The sequence below is a fragment of the Battus philenor genome, unplaced genomic scaffold (genome assembly GCF_028537555.1).
Source record: "Battus philenor isolate CCGP_79_NKW_IND1 unplaced genomic scaffold, ilBatPhil1.0.hap1 SCAF_13, whole genome shotgun sequence".
NCBI classification, from domain to species: domain Eukaryota; kingdom Metazoa; phylum Arthropoda; class Insecta; order Lepidoptera; family Papilionidae; genus Battus; species Battus philenor.
In genome coordinates, this window is record NW_027181675.1 from 6562346 (window position 1) to 6590094 (window position 27749).

The 27749-nt window shown below is 30.4% G+C and overlaps 4 protein-coding genes across 5 annotated transcripts in view; 3 read left to right on the forward strand and 1 right to left on the reverse strand.

The window, feature by feature from the left end:
• Window positions 1-400: 400 nt before the first annotated feature.
• Window positions 401-4198, forward strand: Cog8 (conserved oligomeric Golgi complex subunit 8). The gene is made up of 7 exons (XM_068777012.1): window positions 401-506; window positions 933-1239; window positions 1429-1594; window positions 1951-2046; window positions 2117-2300; window positions 2618-2781; window positions 2849-4198. Exons 1-7 carry the CDS (start codon window positions 452-454, stop codon window positions 3542-3544), a joined length of 1668 nt encoding a protein of 555 aa, XP_068633113.1. The 5' UTR covers window positions 401-451; the 3' UTR covers window positions 3545-4198.
• LOC137933181 (DNA repair protein RAD50-like) lies at window positions 3833-17260 on the reverse strand. Its single transcript, XM_068777009.1, has 22 exons — window positions 16905-17260; window positions 15855-16038; window positions 15483-15668; window positions 15000-15213; window positions 14839-14930; window positions 14132-14341; window positions 13559-13725; window positions 12815-12963; window positions 12317-12431; window positions 11994-12230; window positions 11208-11366; window positions 10751-10864; window positions 9332-9529; window positions 8204-8350; window positions 7803-8018; window positions 7512-7672; window positions 6653-6887; window positions 5816-6022; window positions 5473-5669; window positions 5093-5197; window positions 4561-4677; window positions 3833-4227 (listed from the first exon to the last, which is right to left on the reverse strand). The coding sequence occupies exons 1-22, from the start codon at window positions 17157-17159 to the stop codon at window positions 3981-3983; spliced, it is 3912 nt and encodes a 1303-aa protein (XP_068633110.1). The 5' UTR covers window positions 17160-17260; the 3' UTR covers window positions 3833-3980.
• A 1215-nt stretch (window positions 17261-18475) lies between these two features.
• The window catches only part of LOC137933583 (transmembrane protein 47), a 29136-nt gene continuing 19862 nt past the window's right edge, over window positions 18476-27749 (forward strand). For both annotated transcript variants that reach the window (XM_068777585.1, XM_068777587.1), the window contains exons 1-2: window positions 18476-18639; window positions 20128-20198. In XM_068777585.1, coding sequence (XP_068633686.1) covers window positions 20130-20198 — 69 coding nt within the window. In that variant the 5' untranslated portion in view covers window positions 18476-18639; window positions 20128-20129. The remainder of the gene's footprint in view (window positions 18640-20127; window positions 20199-27749) is intronic.
• On the forward strand, window positions 21824-22686 carry LOC137933563 (uncharacterized). Its single transcript, XM_068777552.1, has one exon. The coding sequence runs from the start codon at window positions 21896-21898 to the stop codon at window positions 22601-22603; it is 708 nt and encodes a 235-aa protein (XP_068633653.1). The 5' UTR covers window positions 21824-21895; the 3' UTR covers window positions 22604-22686.

The following is a 27749-nucleotide window of genomic DNA, read 5'->3' on the forward strand; positions in this document are numbered from 1 at the left end:
ACCAATTTACATAAGGTCTTTACGTGATTATTAACAGTCTATGTATATGTAAAAGAAACGTACATTAATGTAACAGATATATGAATTAGGCTACCAAGTCTTCTTAACGTTATTTGTTTTTACTACTTCATTGCTAGAGGATGTGTAATTCTATTCTTATACGTATAAATTTAGACAATAAAGTTGGTCAAATTCCGGTAGGAAATTTTTGTTTGTTGCAGCAATATTCATGGGTTTTTGCAATTTTATAAACTAAAAAAAAACTGCCCAAAACTAGTAGTAGAAATAATAGTAGCACCGACACCAATAATTCTGAACGATCATTTGGTAGAAAAAAAAAGAAATTTATGGTATGTTTGGTAACTCATTATTTTGACATTTATATAAACTTTTTAGAAGATAATTTCTGGGATTACAACTTTAAAAAAATATTATTATTCGAAAATAAAAAATGGCACAAGAATTAAAAGAGTTATGTCATCTATTATTTCCTAATTCTAATCATGGTAGGTTTTTATAGTATATAAATCTATGTAGGGAATATTTAAAGGAATATTCTCTTGGAATTATAAAGATTACACGTCCGCATATTGTTCTTTATTTAGTTTTATAAAGTCAAAAATATATAGATGTGACTTTTCTATATTATATTTATACGTATTTGACTTACTGTTTAAATTTATATAATTATCATTTAACCTTATATATATTTAAAAACAAAAAATTATCGTACTTATATGAAAATTAAATAAATTGTCGAATATACTCAGAATGAGGAAATTTAAACTACCGTTGTATTTAATTGAGTATTGAATCCGTTTACCCATACTTTTATCTTTTATGTGTAAAATAAATAATCATATTTTAAGTTCTCTTCAAGGCATACATCATACATATTTTTTTGTCTTAATTATCACAAGGAAATGTTGCAGAAACACCTGAATATTTTAATGACATCAGTGAATATATAAAAAAGTTAGGATCACAAAATTGGGAACATATCAGAAATGAACCAGAAAGATTGGCAGATGAAATGAAACATTTAACTGAAGAAACCCAAGAGTTGGCCTTTACAAATTGCAAAACTTTTGTTGAAACAGCAGCTATATCTCGCACTATTATGACAGATTTAGGAAAGTCTAAAAAGTCCTTAGATGATTTTTTGGATACAATGCCTAAATTTGTACAGGAATGTGAAAAATTCTCAATAAATGTTGGTAACATAGTTCTTGAAAAAAAGTAAGTCAATCATTCAGTATTTTTAAAATATATTACCTGCCTAAAGGATGTCTTTGATTATATTTTGTTTGATCCAGAACTTTCTTCTATACTAAATAGAAAATTATATTCAACAGAGTTCACTTTTAAAAAGAAAATATCTTTATTTATTATTTCTATTAATTAAATTTTTTCTTATAAAAATTTCAGACGTTACAGCAGCGTTCGTCATCAAAGTGACAAATTATTGGAACTGCTTGAACTACCATCGTTGATGCGTGAAGCACTTAATGCAGAAGACTATGAAAGTGCATTAGACATTTTTACATTTGTACGGAATTTATCAAAGAGATATACAGAAATACCAATAGTGCAGGTGTGTTAAACATTAATAAAGCTAAAGAAACTAAATATTAACAAATGTAGTAATAAATTTTTTCCTTTAATATCCCTGTTAAAATAAAACAATAGCCTGTCTTGTTTTGTTATTATTTAGAGTATATTTATTCATTTATTTACTTTTTAATAAGTTAGCTTAATTATGGCCAGGCTTGTATATGCTTACAATAGGCCTAATGTCTACATATTTAATTTTGTTGAAAGAAGCTAATCAAACTTGTATTCTGTATTGCTATTGGTCTATCTATTTGAAATAAATAATTACCTATGATACTTAAATTCAACAAAGGTTACAAAGTTGTGATATTCTCAATGTAAAAAAAATTGTTACAGAATACATCTTCTGAAATTATGACTCTTTGGTTTGAAACATTATATCATTTGTACAATCAGCTGCATTATGACTTGCCATTACCACAATGTTTACAAGTAAGTTTTTGACATACTTTTTGAATTATAAAGCTGTAGATTTAATTTTATAAACCTACCTTCCAAATAGATTCTAGGCTATTTAAGAAGAGCTAACACAGTATTTAAATCTACTGAAGACCAGAGCAAAATAATGTTAATCGGAAATAAAATACCTAATAATACAGTGATGACTGATGGGCTTCATTTACACTTTTTAAAAGCAAGAAATGCTTGGTTTGAAAAAGCATTAGAAGATGCTAAAAGTCAAGAAAGTATGTATTAAGTTTGTTACATTAGTAATGTTCTGTATCAATATAGTTATAGAAATATATGTAATGGTTCCACTTCATGGTGATATCAACAAGAAAATAAACGCCGCCTCAAGCAACTTGCAGGCCATTAACCTCTACTCCATGAAAGAAATATTCTTTTCAGTCTTTAAAAAAAGTCTTTAAAGGTACCGTAAGTATGAAAAAAGATCAATGTAGTTGACCTTTTACATTTATTACTGCTTTCTCTATTATAATATTAAATGTTTTAATTTACTATTTTTGATATATTTTTGTCTAACTTTCACATTTTATTACAGCATCAGAAAAATTGCTAAGAAGAATAGTTGAGTTACATAGAATTCATTTATTTAATGTTTTGACTCAACATAAATCAATATTTTTAAGTGATGCGCAGGAATCTAAAATGAAAGATGATGAACTTAGTGGAACCAGTGCATTATCATGTTGGCTGAAGCAAAAGGTTATTAAAAGAATTGTTGATAATACTTATTATCCAAAAGCAATGATTGAGTTTTTTTTTCTTGTAGGTTGAAGTATTGACACAGATGCTAAGTCAGGATTTAAAAAAAGAAGATGAATCAAGTTTCGAATCCCACTTAAACCAGTGTATGTATCTATGTCTGTCATTTGGCAGAGTGGGTTCTGATCTGCGATGCGTGTTGACACCATTGTTCAGGAATATCATAATGACACAATTTCATTCAAACATCGATAAAGTAGACAATCAGTTCGAAAATCAAATGAGAATCTATAAATTGCCTACTATCAAGAATTTACCGCGGCCAATTAACGAAAATATGGTTTCTGGTCCACCAGAAAATTTGTTAGATTATTATCCACTTGCCGAGTATTGCAATGGATTACTAACAACCCTTAATTCTCTGCGAGTTACAGCTCCTTTGAATATAGTGAAGGATGTGTATACAGGCTACAGAAAGTCCTTATGTAAAGCTGTAAATATTCTAATAACATTCTATCATAAAGAGCAACAAGCTTTTACAGAAGTTGAAAAACAAAATTTTGTATCATTTTGCATTTGCTTTACTGAGGATTTAGTTCCTTACATTACTAAATGCCTTTCCCAATCATTTCCTCCAACCCAAATCTGTGAACTCTTAGGGGTTACATTGACAGTTTTACAAGAAAGTAAATTGCTACAGCTTGATCAAATGGAACTATGTAAACCATTGAACAATATTACTGGTCTATTTGTGACTTGTTAATATTTATTTGTTAGTGTGAATCTAAGTGATACTTAACATATTTAAAAAAAAACATTGATGTTTAATTGTAAATAAAATGATAATTTGAATAAGAATTTTTAGCTCTTATGTTTATTTTAATTTGGTATAAAGACTTCTACACAAAGTGTAATTTTTTTATGTTTATCAGCTGATAATAAATAGCTTCTCTGTCTTGCAAAATCTTTGTTAACATTCCTTATCCTGTATGCATATGTATGTTATATAAAAAACAAAGGTATTTTACGCAATAAAAAAGAAACGATAAAGAAAAATACAAAAAACTTTATTTGTATTAATATATGAAAAAAGTAAATGCTTAGCACTAATAATTTAAGGCACAGCCTTCTTATCAACTATTTGACATTCGAGTAAAGAATGACTACATAGGACAATAATAAGCAATTTATTTTGTATATTAGGTAAACCTTATCTTTTTAATCCTAGACTTTCCTTCTTCATTTCTAGATACTTCATAATAATATGTAACTTTATCTATATTTCCCAAGGATTCAATAAATTCTTTGTCATGTGTTATAATAATAAACATGAAATTTTTCTGCACCATTCTTTCTTTTACAATATCTCCCAAGGCAGAACAAAGGCTTCTAACATTTTCTTCATCCAAATTTGTTGTAGGTTCATCTAATGCTAAGATGCCAAACCTAGAGAAAAAAAATAATTCATTTCATATCATTTAAAAAATTATTAATCTTTATTAATTTTTTAAATAAAAATCTTATTCACATAAAAAGACGAGGCTAAAAGGTGACTAGAATTGTTATATAGAGTCAGAAAGCTCTTAGTTCGAAATAAAGTCATTTACAATTAAGTGGAACCAACATTATTGTTTAATCTTTACAGAAAACTACTAAACCCCTTTCAGCTAATTTCTTTATGAATAGTAAATGATTAAACCCAAAATTTGTAACACTGAGATTAACAAAAGCTGCCGCTAACAAAAAGTAATTTAAACAAATTACATAAATAAAACTTACTTTGTGCTAAAGGCTTCTGCAAGTGCCAACCGTATAATGAGGCAAGCTAAAACCTTTTGACCTGCACTACATCGACCACGCATGTCGATCTCAACATCATTTTTACACTGAACTACTCTGTAATGTAATTTTCGCACACATATTGTAAAAAATTATCATAGACAAATAAATCTTTTGAGAATTCAGGAATTAGAAACTATAAATATTAAATTTTTTGTTGTAACCAGGAACTGGATATTTGGGTGAATATTGAGTTCTTTTTTTATTATTTAATTATTTTTGGGTTAAGAAACTATGAAGGCTGTTTCTTCAATAAGTTAGTCACAGGTAAATAACAAAAAAATGATTTGAAAAAGTTATTTTTAAAGTCTACATGGCTTAAGGCATAGTTTTTTCACACTCGCACAAGAATGTATTTTCTATATAATGTTTTGACAATAATATTCAGCATCTTGTTAATAATGCTTTGATAATAATAGTTATAATATTTTATGACACAACAACGTTTTTGGTTTATTACTAACAACTTTACCTGTAGTCATACTTTCGACGGTCAGAATCAGTGGTTGTATTTCCCTCTGTTTTAATTTTAATGTAATCTATGTCATTACCTCTATATATTTTTCTCCACATTTCTCTGTAAATAAATTGAATACAGTTCGTACTAAAACGCTTTTAATTATCAAAGTTATTCTATTTATATATAAAACTAATGCTGTGACGATACTATATAGTGCAACCGAAACCGCTATACCGCGCATTAAGTATGCGCGCGGTGAGACTGGACAAGAGGAGGGTAAGTTAGTTACCCATCTTCAGCGGTTTCAGTAGTACTACAATTTATCATGCAATAATATATCAATTTATTTAAAATTATTTTTTTAAAATAATTAGTAATTAATACTATTTTACCTTATTATTAAATTAATATTTTCCATTTTCTCTTTATGGAATTCCATAAGGCACTTTTCTAAGGCAACCGAGTAATTTTTAATGTCTTTTTCAAGGGCTTTTATGACATGTAAATCATAATATTTCTCTCTATACTGTTTCTCTATACCTTCATTCATAGCTTTCTTTAATTCTGTCTTGCATAATTTCAATCTATCCTGAAATGTAAGTGGATTAATATCTTTTTTCTTATTATTCATGTATTAAGGAGAATAAAGTAAAAAAATATTGGAATAAAGCATCACTTTAATCGAAAGAGAATCATTTAAATACAAATAATATTAAATTTATAAAAATTACTAACTTTGAAACCACGCAGTAGACCTTCAGTCTGCAATTTCTCTTTAAAAATTTCTTCATGTTTAGCCATGAGGGGTTCTTTCTCTGCAATCATGTCCATGTTAACGCCGCTCATTTTTTCATTTAGCGCTGTAAGTTCCTTCTCGCAATTTCCAATTTCGGTTTGTGCTTTTCTTAGCTTTAAATTATCCTCTAAATTACGTTTATAAATCTAGAAAATCACAATATTAAATCTTTCATTTTTTTTATCCAATTTATTAGTGAACTAGACAAATTACTTATTTTTATAAATTTAAATATTTGATAATTTTTTAATACACAATAGTCAATAAAAATGTAGTCGTGTAGTCGAAATTAGAATAAAGAATTTGACAGATGTGGAAAGCCTGATAGAGAGTGTAACTATGATTGATTTTTATCTAAAATGCACATTTTGCTCATTTATGGATCTCCTCATTTCTGATTCCGTCTCGTTGAGTAATTGTTAGCATAGCCCTCTCCAAGGCTCGTTAACCGACTGTGAGATTGCCAAAGAGATTACTATGAGGTCTGGGGGAGTCAAAGGTCATATTTCAATGCCATAAATCATCACTGGTAACACAGATTGATCTTTAGGTACCATTACAGTTTTTAATATTGACGTAACATTTATGCAGACATGATAACATTTGCACCTATTCCAGGTTGTCCACACACTCAATGCAGTATGTTATGGTAATAATTGCACATGGGCTCTACATAGACTAGACACCTGTCACACTATTAATTTCATTGAATTGGAAAGTTTCTGGCGCTTTTTTACTTACATATATATTTTAATGAAGATTGCAATAAAACTTACATCTTGCTTAGCAAGTTCATCCTTTAAGCTGTCTATTTTTTTAGTAAGCATATCTCTGTCAATCATAATTTGCTTCTGTTTTTCCATCAACCGTTCATTAGCTTCTTTGATTTTATCCATTTCAAACTGAATATTTCTCTCCTTATGTTGTTTAATCTCATGCTCAATGGACTTCACTTTGTCATATGCATTCTTGATTTTTGATATGTATTCATTTTTCACATCAATTGCTGCCCTGAAAGTATTGTAATGAAGAGAGATAATAAATAAACATAATTTTTTTTTCATTCTAATTTTTCGATTTATTTCTCTATCTGGTAAGTAATAATAACAATAAAGACACATATTAACGAATTATTTTATTGTTTCATTTTATTATTGATCATATATATTACATAACAAAAAATATTAATAGAACATAGAATTATGCTTCAAATTTTTGTAAATAATTAATTTTAAAGATAGTCTAAAAGTAAAATTATTGACTAATATTGCAAATAAACTTTTTCAGGTGAAAATATGTGTAAAATTAAAATATTCAGCTAGTATCAAAGCTATCAGATGCATCCAAAATAGCTTTAACTAAGAAATAGTGGAGACAGCTTCAATGAGTTATTGAGGTTAAAGTTTACTTGCACACAAGCAGAAGTAATTTGTTGTCTCATTCAAATAAACCGAGATAACTCTGTCTCACAGATATGCAGCAAATATTTGCCTCCTGAAATTTTTTCTATACGAAAGTACTTTTCATAATATGCCAACTCTTTATTATTATTTAATGTCTTTAATTAAAGTTTAGCTAATGTGTCCTATGAAAGTATGTCTAAAGGTAAATGCATCAAAATACCCACTAACTCACCTGTTCTTTTTAACACATTCACTTTTAGTTTTATCCTTTTCTTTCAATTCTATTTCTAAAGGTTCTATTGAATCTTGTAGTTCTTTCAGTTCAACTATCGCTTTTTCCCTGTTAGTTTCTAATTGTTTTAGATTTTCATTCAAAGTAACTAATTCTTGAACCTGTGGAATAAAATCAACAAGACTTGTATTTTTTTGCACATAGATTAAATATAGTTAAGCTATTAAAATGTAGTTAAGAAAATTAGAAACAAAATGTTTTAAAATAAATAAAAATAGTTAAATGGCTAACCTTTTTTTGGACATTAAGATGTTCCTCCTTAAGTTTGTTCTTTTTATCACCGACAATTTGCATTTTCTTAGTATGTTGGTTGAGTTTTGCTTGTGATAATTTGATTTGAGATCTCAAAGAAGCAATTTTTTGCTTCAATTCAGTTCTTTGGGCGGTTGCTTGATCCATAGTGATATCTACTTCAACACCAGAACACTCAGCTTTTATGGCTTCTAGCTGTAAAATAATTTACGAAAATACTAAAATTGTCAAATCAAAAAAATTTAGATTTTAATATTTTTTTTACATAAGAGTCACGTTTGGTCACAAAAATATATTTTCGATTTATGACGTTTTGTAACGACGACAAATCGATGTTTTTGAAAATCGATAATGTAAACAATGTAATTTCTTTTACTCACATCTTTAGTTGTAGCAATAACTTCATTAGTGTAACGATCTAGTAACGGCATATCACTTTGTATTTGTCTTGCATTTTGCAGCTTGTGTTCTGGCTCAACCATAATCATTGATAATTCTTCTGAAGTCTCCGTTAATGTAGCTATTTGCTGTGAATACAACAACCAATACCATGTTGTTTATTAACGGGTTTCAAAAGTTATAATTTAAAAAAAAATAATAAAGAATTCTTATGTCATCACTATCATTTCAGGCGAAGGACGTCCATTACTGGACGGCCTCGCTATTTTGATACCTAAGCCGGGGTCTTCTCATATCGGCTTTTGCGTCACTTTATGAAGGATTGACGCTACTAAGAAAGCCCTCGTGATTAGCTACAGTAGTAGTGTTAAATAAGCGCTGTCAGCACTCTGGCAAAGACAAAAAAACTACAGATAGATAACATTATGTCTATTGCCTTGCTAGAAATGTCATTCCTTCCATTCACAGGACGTCTACTGTTGGACATAGGCCTACTTCATAGATTTCTAATAGAATCGGTTGGAAGCGACCTGTATCCATCGTCTTCCAACGATCTTAAGAAGAGCATCCGAGAACTTTTTGGGTGGACGGACGGACGGTCTTACGCTACGATTGCCAGTTTGTGGTCTCTGCTCCAGAATCAGTTGTGTGCAATATATATCCTGTATGCTGGCCACTTCAACTAGCGAATCCGCTGAGCTACCACAGTAACTTTCTAGAGAACATCATTTCTAGAGAACACAGTAATCTAGAGAAATCCTGAGCATAGATTTCTTGTTGAGCTTCTTAATGGGGCCAGAAGTTAGAGGCCATGTTTTAGTTCTGGAAATCATTACTGGTATACCTAAATTGGTTATAGACCTTCGTTTTAAGATACTGAAGGATATTAGATGGGAAGAGGTTTCGTAGTTTTCTAAATACTTACCCACCGATTTGGATTTTACGACTTTTTGACTGTTTTTAGACTTCTGGCGTTAAAAAAAATCATAAAATCGGTTTTAATGTTAGTATACTACCAATTGATGCATCTTTACTATTATTTTTATCTATAAATTTCCTGAATAACGAATTTTGTATATAACTAGGTTAAATATCAATTTTATTCTTACCTTATCTATATCATTCAATCGGTTCTGTAATTGTGGTATATCTTTTTCTTTTAAAGTCTTTATCTTCTCATTCAATGTTTTCATACTAAGCAAGTCGTCTTTCTTCGCAGATGCTATTTGTAACTCTTCGGATACTTTCTCTTGTTTCGCTGGGACATTCATCACTTGTGTTGTTAGTTGTGATATTAAGTCTGTAACCTAGAGAAGATTATAAATGTATTCTCTTTCGACATATTAGGTTCTATTTTCTTAGACTGGTTTTGAAAAACACTATTAACCAATTAATCATACATGTAACAATATAATACACGAAATCTAAAATTTTTTTAATGTAACTTTTTCATCGCAAAAACTAAACATTGAACAAGCAAACTGACCATTTATTTTGCACTTCGTATATTTAAATGTATGAAATTGGAAGTATTTAATTACAAAATATAATTTTTATAGTTTTTCTAACATTATCTTAATCTAAGTAAGCTATTGTATAATAAGAACACAGTTGAAAAATTAGTGGTATAAACTAGCACGTTGTGGGGACCAGCTAGATATAGTGTGTATTAAAATTTACCTTGAAAATTGTTTGAATAAGCTTAATTAAGAGTTACATTCATAAGCATGAAACATATAATGGAATAATAATTTAATTTCAAATTTTTGGTTTATAAAGTCATTACTTGTGTTTAAAAAATAATCATGTTTAAAAGAATCTTTACATTTCTTTACGTTAGTTGATGTCCACTAAAATCATCTGTCTCTTTCACCTGTTTATTAAAGTGCGATTGAAAGGGTTTTATCTAAATGATACTAACTTTAAATAATAAATTATTATTTTACATTAATAATGATAAGTACGTAAATATTGAATTATACAAGTGGAACTAATCGTCATGGGAGACAAGATTGAGGGTGAGTAAACGAATTTCATGGAGGTGTAGATTTAAGCTCACATAACCGCTTAAGATCACACTGTGCAGCATTTACTAAACGATAATACGACCAGTTTTGATCTATGCAAGTAAAACCTGGATAATGACACAAAAAGAAAAAATAAAACTTGCAATGTTCAAGAGGAAAATCTTGAAAACAATTTTCGAACTAGGAGAATCACGAACTGAATGAGTAAACGAAACGATAGTCAGGTTCTGCAATTCACAAAGGCTCAGTGGGCAGGCCACTTAATAAGAATAACCAAAACAAGGGCTGTTGAGACCAAATGGACCCCGCAACAAATAAGACTCCAAAAAAGACCCAGGAAGAGGTGGCTGAATGTGAAGAGAAAAATTTCAGGCATATGGCAAGGAATACATCATGGCAACAACAGCAAAGGATAAAGCGAGATAAAAATAGATTGTGAAGAAGGCCAAGACTCATAAAGTGTTGTAGCGCAACAGAAAAAATAAGAAGAAAAAAGCTTACCTCGGATTCCGAATCGAATCCACGATTACATAGCGGACAACAAGTATTATCTTTCAGTTGGTTTTTATATTTTGTGAATATGAACATTGACGACTGTAACATATTTTGTTCTTCCTGAAATAATAATAATTTTATTTTACCTTACTTGACATAGTAATAATAACCCGTGTTTGTATTGTATTTGTGTGAATAGTTTGTGTAAATGTTGAAACCAATTATGTAAACGATTGGTTTTATTTTTTTATCCATTGATTATTGGATGGTGTATACCATACATTAATTTACAGCGAATGATTTATACATTTACACCTTTATAGGTTTACACCTAAAATCAATAACCCTCTCCAAAAGATTTGTGTTATTGAAGATAGGTATTACGAAGTGCCATATAAATGCCGGGTATTCACGAGTTTATGTCACTTGAATCTTACTTGAACTCTACTTGAACCCTAATTACCTGCAATTTTTCCACAGTACTATTTAGTTTAGACAATGTAATCTCATAGGATTGTGTGCCACATGCTTTAAACATCTGATCTTCGGCTTCAGTGAGTTCATTTCGGCGTTCATTCAAAAGTTCTCGAACATGTTTCCTTTCAGATTCCAAGGTTGTCAGCTATAAACAAATGATAAATTTGAATATAATTATTAGAACAGAATTCAAAATCTTTATCAATATGCAGGAAATCCATAGTTTGACATAGTCCCACTGATTTGCAAAAAGTACTGGACTTACATATAACACTTTTAACAACACTTTTACAAGGTTAATCTCCACATTGCGTATGGACATCGTACACTGTGCTTGCCGGTCTGTGATCTGACCACTTTGACTGGCATTCGGAATCTTTAGACAACCATAACATCTGTTCACCTTATGGGTGGACGTGACACCCTACGCTTGCCTATCTGTGTTTTAACTTTGTAACTATTAGGCCCCAGCGACCATTTATGCAGAACAGATGAGCCACTTTGGCTATGCTGGTTATTTTATTTCGTCTATGGATCTGTTCTTGATTTAATAATGTAAAGAAATCCCAAGCATATTTATCTCTACAGCTCCTTGAGGAACTGTGGTCTTGTCCATGCGGTCCAGAGTGAAGGAAGTAAGCCTTAGTGTTAAGCACTAAGGGATATTAGATGATATCAATATAAAAAATCAATATTATAAAAAAATAACAGTCTTATAGTAATCTGTATTTTTTCCAATATAATGGTGTTTTTTTAATAACAACAAACTTACATTGGTATGTTTTTCATTCAACTGTTTCTTTACGGAATCTACTTCTGCTCGCAATTCACATTCCAATTTATTAATTGAAATAGCATAATTCTTCTCTGGCATCTGACCAAGTAACTCTACAATGATGCTTCTGTGCTTGTTCTTCAAAACATTCACTTGTTTCTCCTTTTGTTTTAACGATTCTTCAATCATCTCCTTCTCTTTAAGCTTAGTGCTTTGCTTTTGTAATATTGTAATCTGAAATTATTAACAAATTTGTTATTATACCTAAATTTTTACCAATAATTTTAGTTCCATTACAACAATCACAATTATATATTCACCTTTTCATTGAGCTCTTCGAGTTCATGTTCACTTGTTTCCATCACATTTTCATTTTCGTTAATTAATTTCTGGCATTCTTCTGGATTTAGATCATTTACAACTTGCTGATATTCTCTAAAAAAATTGTGTAAGAGATTGACGATAAATTGTTATATTGTTTACTTTGTAGCCTTAAATTGGTCCCATCACCAAAAAATATCCAACATTTTAACAATACATAAATGTCAGTATTGTGATATAATAGCCAGAAAAACTTTTAGTAATTTTAGGTTGTTATTCCATAACTAAATAAAATTATAAGATGAATGCTGATCTACTGAGAAAAGTTTGTCAGAAAGACATGACTTGTCCTTTTTAAATGAAACTTATCAATATTTATGGTATACATTATAAGTAAACTTGGTAAGGCAAACTACATTGTTTGCCTTACCAAATGTAAAATATTGGGTAATATGTCAAAAAATGTTTGTTTATTTTCAGAAAAATTCTTTACTTACTCTTCAGCAGATTTTAATTTTTTCTCTAACATCTCCAACCGCACCTTAGATTTGTTTGTATCATTAATTTCTTTTCCAATTCTGTTAGTTTCCTTTTTAAAGTTCTGTATTTCAGACTCTTTATTTGATATTTTTTGCTTGTGGCGTGACTGGAATCCGAATACATATAACATTAGCTAATGTGCAAAAATACAATTTAAAATACTAATTCTTAATAAAAATGTATTATTTTGTGTATACTACTTCTGTGTACGCTGCTCCATGAGTACCTATTGTGCATTAAAGGATTGAGTGCATTCTTGTAAAAAGGTCCTTATTGAGTGTACTTTTAAGCTGATATTTCTGGAGCAATAATTAGGATCCATAACACTGAATTATCCAGCATAAAAGGTACAGAAGTTAAAGTACATTGTCAAAATTAAAAAAAAAAATTATGATACCAAAATAATCTGTAATCTGTATTAATCTCTTTTTATTATTACAAATGTTTATTAGTGACATTGTTATTAATCACTAAAACACTTATGATGTTATGTTAGTTAACCATCTAAACCAACAATCCAATTGCCATCTTCTATCTATGAGAAATACACCATAATTGCCACACTTGGCCTATAAATAACTTTAGGGGAGGCATATTCCTTACAATGGGTGTATATGGGCTGAAACGGCGATATTACAGACATTGCTAAAATATAAAATAAATAGTGATTTATGTTATTATGATTTCTTTCTTATATTTACCAAAGCATCACGACTACTATCAATTTCTGCTTGTAGTTTATTTTCTTCATCATCCGCTTCATTTTTTTGGTCATTAAGCTCACTCTGCAAGGCTTTTATTTTATTTTTTATGGCTTCCTCTATTTCACTTGCTTCTTTATCAGTCTCAACTTTTTCTACCTCAATTCCTAAAATACCAATTGAAAAATGTACGAAAGAAATAAAGATAAAGAAAAAAAGATCCATTGCAACCAATTTCTGGTAAATTTTACAATCCTTTATATAACAATGTGTAATTAAAAAAAAACAAGTGTACTTTTATTAATCAAGTGTGGATGGTACATGTTTCAAAGTATATGCACCAAACAATGCTTTTTCATACTTAGTAGGATCGAAAACTGGCAAGCTGCCATTATCATTTTAACAGTAGGATGTCCACAGCTGGACAGAAGTCTTCCCCCACAAATTTCCAATAAGACAATGTAAAAGCTGTCTGCATCCAGCATCTTCTAGACTACTTCACTTCAAAACCTCAGGACTTTTTAGGTAAATGTTATCTAAATATATATATACTAAATAAAAATGTGCAATTACCAGCTAGATTTGCAGTATCTAATATCATGGAATTTTTCTTATCAATTTTTTCTTGATTCTGACTCTCCAAAAGTATCAATTTATTAAATTTTACTTCATTAGATGTTTTCTCATTAGCAATCTTTTCTTCTTCTTTATTGAATGTAGAATTCTTTTTATATGAGTCATCTAAGTCCTTCTGCTTTGTTTTGGCGGTTGCGGCATAGTTAGCTTTAAATAGTAAAATTACTATTATTAATAAAGTTATTGTAATATATTCAACACAAAACTTTTATTAATTTAATTTATTGTAAATATAGCATTTGTTCCATTTTTACTTTTTTGTTATTATTATAACTATACCCAAAAAAAAATATTATAGAAACAATAGTGTGTATCATTTCGCAAAATCTTTAATAGATTACAATTGTGGGAGGGAACATATTTTTTATCTCAATTTGACTAGGTTTTTACCTGTGTTCTTTCAATAGCGCTTTTATAAGTGAAAAGGACAGATGAGGTCAGTGGCTGTCAATAATTGTAAGGAGTAAAAGTACATGTTTATTACATTACACTTTATGTGACAACTTATGCTTGTTACATGTTTATCTTGTTTCATCTAAAATTACATTCCAATCTCTTATATTCCTTGTTCCAGTGTCTGTATAATTAAACAGGAATCAATGCAAGAACATGCCAATGAATGCTTATATATATGCTTAACATACTTATATTCTCTTCCAGTTCCGCTTGTGTTCCTTCAAATAAACTAGAGATGGCACCTTTCAACTCTTCTTCTTGTGTTATGAAATGTTCTAATCTAAAAAGTAATATACATCCTTATATTGTCTACAATTTATTTATTAGTTACCTAACTTAATTTATTTACCTAGTTTTTATCTTTTCCCTTTTTGATTCCACTGTAATTAAATTTTTTTGCAGTGTCTCAATTGCTTTTATTTTCTCTGCTAATGGCTTTATTTCCTGCTCTAATTCTGAAACTTTGATTTCAGCTTCTGAAATCTGGGTTTCAGTATTAACAACATCCAATTTCTTCTTGTCTAAATTCTGTTTCTTCTCTGTTAAATTTGCTACTTTTTCCTCTAAAACAGAAATTAATAATTTTAAATGTCTAATTAAAGTTTTAATTCATCTATTTTGTCTATTATTCTTTTTAAATTATTTGTTAAACTTAACATATTTAACATAAGTTTCAAACATGGTGACTCGGGTAATATATATTTTTAGGAGCTAGACTAAAGCCAAACCCCATAAAAATGAGTGCATTGTCTCTTGGTTGTGGAAATCTACCATTAAGTAAAGACAAAACAAGAAGAATATATTTTCATAAGGATAAATCACAATAAATTACCTAAAACATTAATTTCGTTTTCATATTCTTTCCTTATTTTCCGCAAACGATCAAAACAATCACTATACTTGTCTGCTTCAAATATTTCATCGAAACGTTCTTTAACTTTTTTACCTTCATCAAGAGGCCAGCTGGAATCTTCTTGATGACAAAATATCACTGAATTCATAATTGCTTTGGATACTCCTGTTAATTTAAATTAAATTATTATTTTCTTTGCAGATATCAAGAGAAATATTTATTTTTTATTTAAATTGTAGCCAAATGGGCTTAATGATAAGACAGAATAATAGTGTTAAGAATACCTGTAAGAATTAAGTCCTTAAGTCATTATTTATATCCAATCATTATTTTACAAAATGTAATACAAACCCAATTGTTCATACATCACAGAATCTAAATCTGCACATCTGGATGAGATGTCTTTTGTTTTTCCTTTCTCATCAATCACAGATAGAAATGAATCAAGTGTCTGGAATTTACTTTTCTTCTTCTCCAATGCTGTTACCCTCATAGACCTTGCAATTTCAAGTTGTTCATCTTTACCATTTACAATCTGTTAAAAAATTAAACCATTACATATAGGTTTCATAATTAGTTGTAATGATCCCACACTTGGAACATACTCCTCTTATAGAGAAGATACAGATAGTTATCCCTTGAGTTTGACATTGATTTATGAGACACTGTTATGTTTGTTTTTTCTTTTTTCTTATGTGAATAACTGCAGTGATTTACATTACATGCAACATATGCAACCACAATAGCCCCAAACCACACAAGTGTTGATTTTCTTGATTTCCAAATTTGCACATAATTAATAACTTAAATCGTTTAAATGACCAAAAAGATGTTTTGTGTAAAAAATTTTTGTAACCAAAAATTTTCAAATCGATGTATAGTCATATTTGAAAAATTTGAGAATACAACAGTTATAAAAATTGATCCACACTAACAAAACTTTGTTTTATATTTATATAGGTAATCTAAATTACTATAATAGAAACTTCATTAATTCCATTATAAATGAGCATAATAAGGGAATATTTTTAAAGTTAAATATGCTTTTATACACTTGATCTCACATGGGAGTTCCATAAATGACCATGGTTATAATATTAACCGCCAACTAACTAACACTAATAAGAGTAATAAATTATGTTAATATTATAAAGTGTACATAAATTGTTTATTGAATGAAAATTATTGTTTAAAAAAATATTGTTTGAACTGGTCAACTAATAAAAATAAAATAGATACAAATAATCTAAGTTTAACAGGTAAATGCTAATGACGACAGGCAATATCATTATTAAAAAAATCGAACTTACTGGTTTTGTCAAGTTTGTTTACAAAATTACTACAACTTTTAAGATTGAACGTAAACAAAACGTTTTGGCAAGAGTATGCAAATATTTTTACCTTAAGTTTAACTTGCGCTAATACTTCCGTTGATTTATTTACTTTAGCATCATGAACAAAACATTCGTTACGGCTCCCTGGGGGCATTTGGCCAGTGAGAGCATAGCGTACACATTCTATTATAGTTGTTTTTCCACAACCGTTTTGTCCCAATATTAAAGTTAATGGTTTTTCAAAAGATATACGCTGTTCATCATTGTCCTCTGGACCAAAACTCCTGATTCCTCTTACAGCTAGAGATTCAATACCAGCCATTTCTTTTTATTAAGTAGTAAATTCGATCAGCATTTGCATTCACACAAAACATTCCTCAACAACCTTAAAGTTGACAAACCTCAACGCGCCGCCGCCGAAACCGAAACTTCAAGTTAAAATTTGAATATGTCAAACACAACATCTCTAGGTTTAATTTGTTTGTGAATTGGTAAAAATAAAGTTTATAACAACACCGAATACTTTATTAATATGCCAAATAAAAAGCGCCAACGAAAAATAGATTATTTCATTAGCGTCGTGAAGGAAAAAATCAATTTATCTTAAAAAGGTACCAAATATGTTGGACATATATATATAGTCGATGAGAATAAAACGATAACTATGTTTATCATGATACGAACCGAGTAAATTTTATTCCAATTCTTTAATTTAAATTAAAAATATTATTTTAGTAAAATTAAATGGTTTCCTGTTTATTTTTATGTATTAAAGGATTTTGTAAAAAAAAATACTCTCCATCAATATCTACATAAAACATACACAAAATTTAATATAAGGAGTACATTTTCCACTTTTAACTATGCAAATCGTCAACGGCAGTATTTTACGCAGTGAGCATATATTCTGACAATGAAAACTATACCTCGTCAATATTGTTTTTAATTTTAGCGAACGAAAGTGATACAGTGGTAAATCAACACTGTAAGGAGTTTGCTCAAAACTTTTACTAGAATGGTGTCTAAGAAGTCCTTCTTGATCCCGCAGTTCGCAAGTGTGTTGAGGTTTTGCGATACCCAGAGCGAAAGGTATAAGATAGTGAAGGATATTGTGAGCACTTCCTGAGCTATCTACGAATTCGTTAATATTCTACAGATTTTGTGTATTGCCTCGTATGAGGTTTATCAGTTCGAATGAATAAAATTCTTTACTAGTTTTTACATCTTTCAAACTTTAACGACGACGTTAAAAATCGTCATACACAGTTTAAGAAAGAGCTGTGTCATGAAGAGCATTTTAAATTGAAAAACCATTTATCGGGTTCAAAGTTGAAAGTTGTAAAAGTAACATGAAAATTTTCCTGTCGGTAACAATCATTTCTTTTAAATAATCAAATAACACACGATAATTTTGTAATACTCGTATAAAAATTAAATGGTAATTTAAATTCCGAGCACTTTTGGTTTTACTCTTAAATAATCGAATTTTATAATGTGTTGTATGTAGCCATCAATCCATATGTGAAAAGTTTTGACCAAAGTTTTTTAATTGGTATGTGGTATTGTAATTACTTTCAAAAATTTTTTGATACTGTATAGTTCCTACTCTATGGATCAGTCGACATTGCCTATTGCTAAGCTTGGACTTATTGAAAGAACGATTTTTGTGAAATAAATATTTATCTTCTTTGTTGGTGTTTGCTTTGTTGTGATCTACACAGTTTGAGTTTATTTGATTTAATCAAAACTAATCATTGTCTTGAAAGTATTGGAAATCAATAATTTTGTACTATTGTTTACATGTGAGTATTGATATATTTCATTCAATATTGTTTGTGATTATATTTATTTAACAATATTGTGTGATTTGTAATTACAAGTTTATAACTAATGTAAGAATTTTTAGATACATTTTATAATTAAAATTAGTTGCTTTATTCATTTATTTCGCAATTAAATGAATAATTCAACAAAATACTCTGTGTCTCCGAATTGTTAACAATCCTCTGGTGCTAAAATCAGTCGATAATTATAATGATATTTAACACAAACTTTTCTCTTATATTATTTCAATATTTGAATCTAGAATATCACATATTCAATTAGAATGCGTTTATTGTATATTCAGATAACAAAGATATATGTTACGTGTTATTAATAATTATTAGTAGTACTGCATTTTTGCTTTATATTTATATATTAAATTTAATAATCTGACAATATACTTAAAAATAGATTTTTTTTTGATTCAGCTACATTTACAAATTTCCACTAACTTTGTCCCAGAAAAGTATTTGTTATAATAATTCTGCAATTGTTATAAATGTTATCTTTGTACTTCTTCGGTACATGCTTTGATTAATTTGTTTCAAGTGATATTATTAAATGTATCTTAACCATAAAATTCTATGTCTTTCATCTTATAGCTTGTCCATTTTTGTTCAATATTATTAATAAAACTTTTTGATTCAGTGGTAAATTGAAAATACATAAAGTATTAAGTCCATGAGTGCTGTTACTTATTATTTACCTTATCTCTAGAAACCTAATGGTCATAATAATGTTGACACTGTATATAGCTTATACAACTAAGTTAAGTAAACTTGCATCTATAGTAGAATGATGACAATATTATGAATGACCCTTAAAAGATGATATCATTCATCTGATGTAGGTTATGTTAACAGACCAATAATTTTATTGAGTCATAGTCTTGTTACTTACTAATACTAATTTTATTTCAATTTCATTATAACCAAAGTTATTACATAAAGATAAAAATGAATACTTTCTCATATTAAAATTCATATTTATATTACTCTTTATATATGTATTTTAATGTATTATGGCACCAGATGAAATAATATTAAAATAAAATTAACTGTTCATTACATTGTATTTGTATTTGCATTATTTCAGCCAAATTTTATGTTCACAACCCTATTACATTAAAATATCTAGTAAACAACTGATCAATACAGATAAACCAAAGAATAAAATAAGATGAATAAATCAATAATAATAATACACACAATTAATTTATTTTATGAATTAAATACACTTTGTGTGTAGTGTTCAAATCAAGTGTTCAAATGACTTTTACAGTCCAAGAAAGGTTTCTTATCTATTTTTGGTTTTCATGTTTATGACAGTTTTGGCAATACCAATAATGCAAGAAATATAATTTTATTTGATGATGACTGCTTACTATTTAACTTAGGTTCTATACATTGTTTTGCTAAAAGTAAAGTACATGATTTATATTCCAATGATTGTGTTCTGATTTTCAGGAATGGGACCTACTGACACTATGGCATCTACTACAATGATCGAGACAGTTACAATAACTCGTCCATTAAAGGTAAGTTTACATAAATATTGCAAACATGCTTATATAGGATGTTCCCTAAAATAATGTGAAATTGAAATTGTGTGACCAGGTAGTGCCTGTCTTCTAAAAATTAAGTAAAAAATTTCTTTTTATTATCATGGTTAGTCAAAGTTGGATGTAGTAATAATTTTGAGCACACTGCATCACAAACAATGTGTTTTATGTCAAAATCAGACCATTGTTGTATGATTTTTTTTCTGTGGCCATGGTGTGAGGTGAAGACCACAGATCAGAACATGCAGTGTAAGATATCCACCTAGGACTTGGACTAATATAATAACCTTAATAAGGTTGTTAGAAAATGGTGGATTCAGGCCACTTCCAACCAGCCTTATAAGAAATATATGGCGAAGGCCTATGTCCGGTATTAGACATTCTATGGATGTAACGATGATGCTGATGCTGAGATAATATAGACACGTTACTTCGAGGTAGCCTTGAAGATGGCTTATGTCGTATTTGCAATGACTAAAATCCGCTCGATGTTCCAACATCACACATCAGCCAAGGGAACGCTTTTGCACATCTGCGGCTCCGCTAGCGATAGCTGCTCACGCCACCTCGTCCTTAAAGCGAAAACATTACCCCTTTCTTAACAAGGAACAGACAGACACCATGAAACCAGGCGCGCCTTATTTCTCGTTAGTTTAACTGTCGGCGGAGGCATTGTTTTTGTTACTATTTTCGGTACATAGCATATAAATAGTATATTCATCTCAACCTAGTAAAGCAATGTGATTTTTCCGGTGTCAATTATGGAGGTAAAGTTTTATTCATATAATTAATAATACAATATATATTTTTTTAATTCTTTTGCTTCTTCAGAACAATTCGACTATGATTTACAAGGTTTTGTTATATCTGGGTTACAATATACCATATCTGTTTAATTATGGATTTGCAAAAGATGATATTATTAATAAGGTATGAGAATATATGGACCCGATTCTCCGAGTTGTCTGAGGTTTGCTATTCTGCTGTCTGATACTAGCAAAAATTTCTTTTTGTGCGACCCTTTTGCTTTGGCTTTATTCACAATTTTCAAAATATAGAAATAGTGTTACAGACAGAAAGACGCATAAGAGTTTTTTACATGTTAGGCACGAACATTTACATAAATTCTATTTTATTTAATCGTTTATTATTTATATTATTACAAGGAGTATGCGACAAACATTTTTATAGTACAATTTATCGTCTATCAACTTAATGCCCCGATATTATTTATTGGAAATGTTTCCGATTTCTGTCATCTCGTCACTACAGGAAATACGAATTAAGTGACCGTAAGCATCGTCAACGTTGTAAACTGATGTGTCTGTGGTTTTCAAACATCGATTTTCGTGTCTCCGTTTATATGTATTTTCGTTATTAAGTTAATACGAAAACTAGATTAATCTACAGATATTTTAGTAGTTAGTGAGAATTTATAATATACAATGGAAGAATATAAATAAAGAACTACAAGCGAAAAACGTCGGTGTTCAAATAATTGTAAAATAACCCTGTGCGTAATGTGTCTTAGCAAACACTATCACATTTATCCAATTATAAAATCCCGTAGCCGAGTATGCTTTATTATCTCTTGTGAATACTGACAAGTGCGCAAAGCCCCGTATTGGATTAGCAAACGAGTTCGCGTGTCGTCAGTGATCACTGGGCGCGTGATGCAAACGCACGGAAACCTGTCCGCCAGCTGCTTGTGGCAGCCGGCGGAGCTCGCCCGACGCATGCTGGGCGAAAGGCCCACGCCTGTCCCGCCCACTAGGGAACTCTGGCCTCCGCCAAATCATCCCATGAGCATCAGCACCCTTCACGTTGCCTACTTACAAGATGAACCCCAACCACAACGCGCGGCTTCACTCCACGAACAACCGTATCTACCAACAACAGTGGAATACGACTCTAGTTTTAGACCTCGGCTCTGCACCGTTGGTACGAATACTGATCCACCGCCAACAATATTTGACAAGTTAAAATCCCTTGTAAAAAAACATAACTTGCAACCAGTAGAGGATTCGCCGCCTGGACGACTCAAGATCGTAACGCACGATGAAACGCTGGAAATAAAAGATGAAGGGAATCCAGCTCAGAAGGCGCTAAAAAGTTTAAAAAAGGCCATAACTGGGGCTAAATGTCGTATCACGCCTGGCTCAGAAAACGTGGAGAGTCCTAAGATTGTGTTTGATACACCGAAACCCGGCGATAGGATGATGACTACATTTGGTGCGCGACCGCGGAGGAAATGGTGTAGGCTGCCTGTAGGATTTGAGTGCGCTCGACGACTGCGAGGTCTAAGTGCATGCTGCGCCCGACGGCCGTGCCGCCCGCCTCGTCGGAGCCCGCAACCACGTCTGCAGATAACTCAGGTGTAAATTGGAATCAAGAAAAATATGGATGTTACCGTGAAATAGTTGTAACGCTAAGTATTGTGTAGAGCAGTCGCAGTAGCGGCTAATAAACTAGTGGCTCGCAATCTGTGTTTTGTTGGCGTTCGGAGGGCGGTTGCGCGGCGCGGGCGGGCGGGCGTTGTATGGGCGGCAGTCTCGCGCCTGGCGCCGCGCTGCCCGCTCCCTCGCTCGAGCACAGTTTCCGCCCTTCGACCGCGTTTGCACACCCATCCTAACTTCTATCCTGCTTATACTTCCTTTATGAAAAATATAACCGTTTTATTCAAATCATTTAAGTTTTAAAAGTTGCAACAGTAAGGTGTGATTTTATTAAATACGTAAAATCGGCGCGACCTAATGCGCAATACTCTCAAAAGATGAAATTTTTCGAGCCTTTTTATATTGCTGACTTTGTTTAAGTTTCTTTCGTGTACTATAATAGTTGCAAAGCATAATATATTTGTTATTCGTTTTGACCGTGTAGTGTATAAAATTGGATTACCTTTTATTACAAAAATTCCCCTAATTGTTTGTACGGTTTAGGTTGGTTGTAAAAATGTATACTCGAAATCGGTGTCTACCATCTTATATCTCTAACGGTCATCAATAGATTTCACTAAATGTCTTGTTTTCAGACACATAATTTTCATTAACTCTTTAATGTTATTTAATTTAAACATAAAAAATCAAATAATTATTTAAATAGTATGCATGTATTCAAAACGAATTCATCTCTATGCCATTGTAAATAAATTTTGGGGGTGTCAAAGATGGAATGCATTTGGCCGGTGTTTATTCTTTCTATTATTGGAGAGCTCACTGCCTACTGTGGCTGTTTAAAAACGATGTACCTTTTTCGTTGTTTTCGTGTAAAGGTTTTCGGTCACTGCACTCTGAGAATGTGATCCTGATTGTGAATAGACGTGTAGGATCGAATTCTTGTAAATTTTATTGCGTAGATTTTAGAGAGAGAAACTTTTAGTGCCCATTAATTTTGAATCTTGCGATAACATATAACCAGGTCCAAACTCACCGCTTTCTAATTTAGGTTCATAATAATTTATTATTTTGGCTAAAATACTATTTTTATTTCCGTTTATATTTTTGGTTAACAATGTTTAAGTGAATCTCAAAGTTGTTTGTCCCGTTTTGATACCCATGTATTCATTAATACAAATATTAATAGTATTTTAAAAGATTATCTATTTTTTTAAAAAAATAAAGTAATACAATGATTTTGTTTTTGAATTTAATAAATCAAATATTAACGAATCGTTTCGACACGTACTGTCAATAATTATATATATTTGCTATAGATGTAATGAAAATTATTTAACGAATAAAAGTTATTGTTCAAAAGCGATTTGCGATAATATCGACAACACTAGTCGTTATAAATATAAAGACTTATTAATCTATTATATACACACATATTTTAATACATTTTAGATAAAATAAATTTGGTTGAATCTATATATACAAAAATAAAATAAAATATAAAAACAAAATATATATATAAAAATGCTGTAATTATACGAGAGAATTTAGACGGAACATACGAGAGCCGTCGCTAAAAGGTTTTAAAATAAACACTCAAAATTAATCAAGAATCAACTTATAAACAATTTAGTTTTCAAAATAGTCCACTTGACAAATTATGCGTCGTTACATTCTGTAAAACTATTGTGAGTAGCAGCTCACTGTTTTTCACAATGGTCTTTTCCACTCCTGCCATTCTTTGGGTGGCATTTCCACGGCATTTTCGAACGCCTGTTACGCGTTTCTTCGGTATTTTTATACCACGTTTCTTGATATTTTTTGAGAATAATGATAGTTGCATGGCACAAGGTAGGCACTGTAAAAAGGATAAATCAAGAATTCCATAACTGTTGTAGTCAGTTTCTCTGTTATTCCTTTGACCGAGTGCGCTGACGCGTTAGCTTGATCGAGACGAACTCTTGTGCGTGAATGTTGTACTCGAACTTTCTTCAAAACAGCAAAAGCAGTTACTGTTTCCTACTCTTGATTTGTATCAGAAATTCTATATAATAATAATAGATTCAAGTTTGGTATGTGACAATGTTAAATACACCATTTGAAGCACCACGGTTGAATTTCGTCGAACGTCCTTTTCAATAATCAACACGACGGCGTTTTTGAACGTCGTTTGATGTCGGTTAAATGTTCGCGCAAACGATTTTTAATTTGACTCATTGCATTTTCCAGCTCGCACGAATTTGCTTAGGTGCACAACTATGCTATTAGTTTAAATACTATCTGTTGAAGATCGTCCCTCACTCGATTGATTACCTAGATGAGCACTACCCCTTTGAACTCGTTAAACCAACTAACAACTATGAAGCAAACAATAATATTTATGTTTTCAATTAATATTAATAATAATCAAGTTTGTGCTCTTACCGGATAAAAATCTTTAAGTGGATTAAACTAGCTTATTTTGCATGTAATTGTTTCTTTGACTTGATGCTTTGTGATAGAGCAACGTAACAACTTTTGGATAAATACATCGTTTATTTGTCTTTGGTTCTAAAAAAAAATTGTAGATAATATCTGTTAATTTTTGAAGCCTGGGTAAATTAAGATTATTAAAACAGAATGTAAGGAGAATTAATTCATTCTACCGAGCGCTACTTCTTTTTGTGTAAACTAATCAAAACTAACGATATGAAATTATTCTTGAAGGTCTTAGTTGCCTTTTTCAAGAAAATGTGGAAATTTTCTAGAAAAATAAATATTTTACGTTCTCGTTAACAGTTCGTTTCTTGTCTGACTCATAGGTCAGAATGAAACTTTTTAGTAAAAAAATAATATTTTAAAGTAAAAAGTCAATTAAAAACAATGATATGGTTATCAGAAACCCTTTGTAACAGGAGACAGAGGTGTAATCGGAAATTATGCACATAAAATTTCTCTTTTGTTTTCAATTTCGTAACCAATTTTTACTCTGTTTGACAACTATTAATTATTTAAAATTAAAATTCAGTTTGACGTGAAATGAAACAGTTTATAGAAACGCAGGAGCGACGGCAGCTATTCTTCATGCTTTTGTAGACAGTTTTAAAATATTTTTACCAGTATGATATGGGGAAGATAAAAACTTACCGGTTAGATATTGTCTGCGGCCGTATTATCCCACGCATTGTGCAATGTATGGGGCACCTAATTTTTGTTCAACTCTATTCGTGTGTGACGGCAACGGGCGACCTTATTCAGCGTCAGTTTTCCCTACAATTACTGTAACGCTCTCTTGCCGCTTTGACCTAATTTGTGGAAAGCACCGTGTACGGGTGGTTTGTATTCCGTATCATTGCCCGCGCATGTAGCTGGTGGATGAAATAGAATTTTAAGACGAAACGATGCACATAAGCATATATATATAAACGTTTAGCAGTAATAAAATTGGCGCTAATAAATTAAGTTAGGGTATTATTATTATATCATTCGTCAGTACTATTTATAAATATAATAATATAGTAAAAATAGTTTCGAAAGAATGTAAAATGCAAAAAATAAATTGTATACAAAATTTGTTTAATTTTGAAATAAGTCTACAGTTAATTTAATAATAATGGGATATTAAATTAATTCTATGTAACGAAATGTTAAAGTATAATAAATTGCCTCTTTTAAACTTTGAATTATTAGAGAATTTGTTTATATTAATTAGAATAGGAGGCGATTAACAAAATGATATTTAAACTGCTAAGCGCTTGGTTAGTATTTAGTGTAATCATCATTTTAGCCGCAAGACGTTCACTTCTTGGTATAGGTTTTATTCAAAATTAAAAATACCTTTGTTCTGGTAGGCACTTACTACACTTCAATCGTCGATTATTTTAACATACTTGTAAGCTATCACCGGCTCGAAATACTATTCTGCTGAGAAGAGTCGGCCAGAAACTCAACGGTTGCTCTTTTTAAATAAATTTTAATGTCAACGAGTCAACAAGCTAAGTTCCACATAGTCCGATCAACTAAAAACCCTTGAATTCTATAATAACATTTATTTAATAATATACCTTCAATCTTGGATTTAAAACTTAGAAAAGAAGGGACTAAAGATATTTTGTGGTATTTTGTTGTATATGCGTACACTCAGATATTAAGGATTTGTTAACATTTTTAAACATTTTGAATATTTTTGCGTTACGAGTTTATTTATAATTCTTATATATATCATGTGTCAGTCTGCACGAAAGTGTAGCCTATATATTTATTGTTTACAAATATTTAATAAATTCCGTCCAGGGTATCCCAGTTTACGGGTTGTATGTTTGCTCTTTTTCAGTATTTTATAGCAGCCTAAGTAAATCCCCTGCAAAAAATATACAAGAGGCTGAAGCTTGCAACTTTATTTTAATTTTTAAAGCTTTCATATACGTATGCGTAATTTTAAATAAACTTTTAATTTGTCACGGTTCTTTTTAATGCGGAAGTATTTAGCAGTCGACGCGGTTTAATATTCTTTCAAATGAACTGGGTCGATTAGTGAATTGATTGAGAGAGTGTAGTCGTATTTTCTACTTCATTTGAATTTTCTAGAACTTATTAAATTTATTCAGAACTGTGTCGTGGAAATGGTTGTAAAATTCAGAGGAATTATGGTTTTATGCTTGACCTCGAATACGTGTTTATATTATTGAGATGCAATTATGTAAGAGATGACATTAAATTTTATTATGAAGATTAAACATACCAATTGTATGGAACCGATTAATTTTTTTTGAATAACCATTGATATAGTTGTTCCGCAAATGACATGTAATTACATGTCATAATTATATCATAAAGTATTTCTGTACCTCTACATCGATTGTTGTCGATCATCTCTTTTTCTTATATAACAAGGTTTCCAATAGTGCATAGGGTTGTGCTTAAAATGATTGATTATGTTAAAATCCTACCTCTGTTCCACAAATATTAGTAAAATTATTAGTGAGGATGTCGACTCATACGTCGGTTCAGAGAGGATCATTAAAAAGTCCGTGTTTTATACATACATGCAAATTTCAAAAATATTTTTTATCTATTAAGTTGGTGCATTGAGAATTAATTTTATGTGCTATGTCATCTGGTTACTGGTTTAATTGTAACCGTGTAATTGTAATAT

Bases quoted from the DNA above. Each gene is read 5' to 3' on its own strand.
- LOC137933563 (XM_068777552.1), top strand. From the start codon at position 21,896: ATGCAAACGCACGGAAACCTGTCCGCCAGCTGCTTGTGGCAGCCGGCG.
- Cog8 (XM_068777012.1), top strand. From the start codon at position 452: ATGGCACAAGAATTAAAAGAGTTATGTCATCTATTATTTCCTAATTCT. The intron at 2,047-2,116 runs GTAAGTTTTTGA...CCTTCCAAATAG, and splicing joins CATTACCACAATGTTTACAA to ATTCTAGGCTATTTAAGAAG. The intron at 2,782-2,848 runs GTTATTAAAAGA...TTTTTCTTGTAG, and splicing joins CATGTTGGCTGAAGCAAAAG to GTTGAAGTATTGACACAGAT.
- LOC137933181 (XM_068777009.1), bottom strand. From the start codon at position 17,159: ATGGCTGGTATTGAATCTCTAGCTGTAAGAGGAATCAGGAGTTTTGGT. The intron at 8,351-9,331 runs GTAAGAATAAAA...TTGTATTCACAG, and splicing joins GATTGAATGATATAGATAAG to CAAATAGCTACATTAACGGA. The intron at 5,670-5,815 runs GTTAGTAATTTT...CTTACATTTCAG, and splicing joins GTCTACTGCGTGGTTTCAAA to GATAGATTGAAATTATGCAA.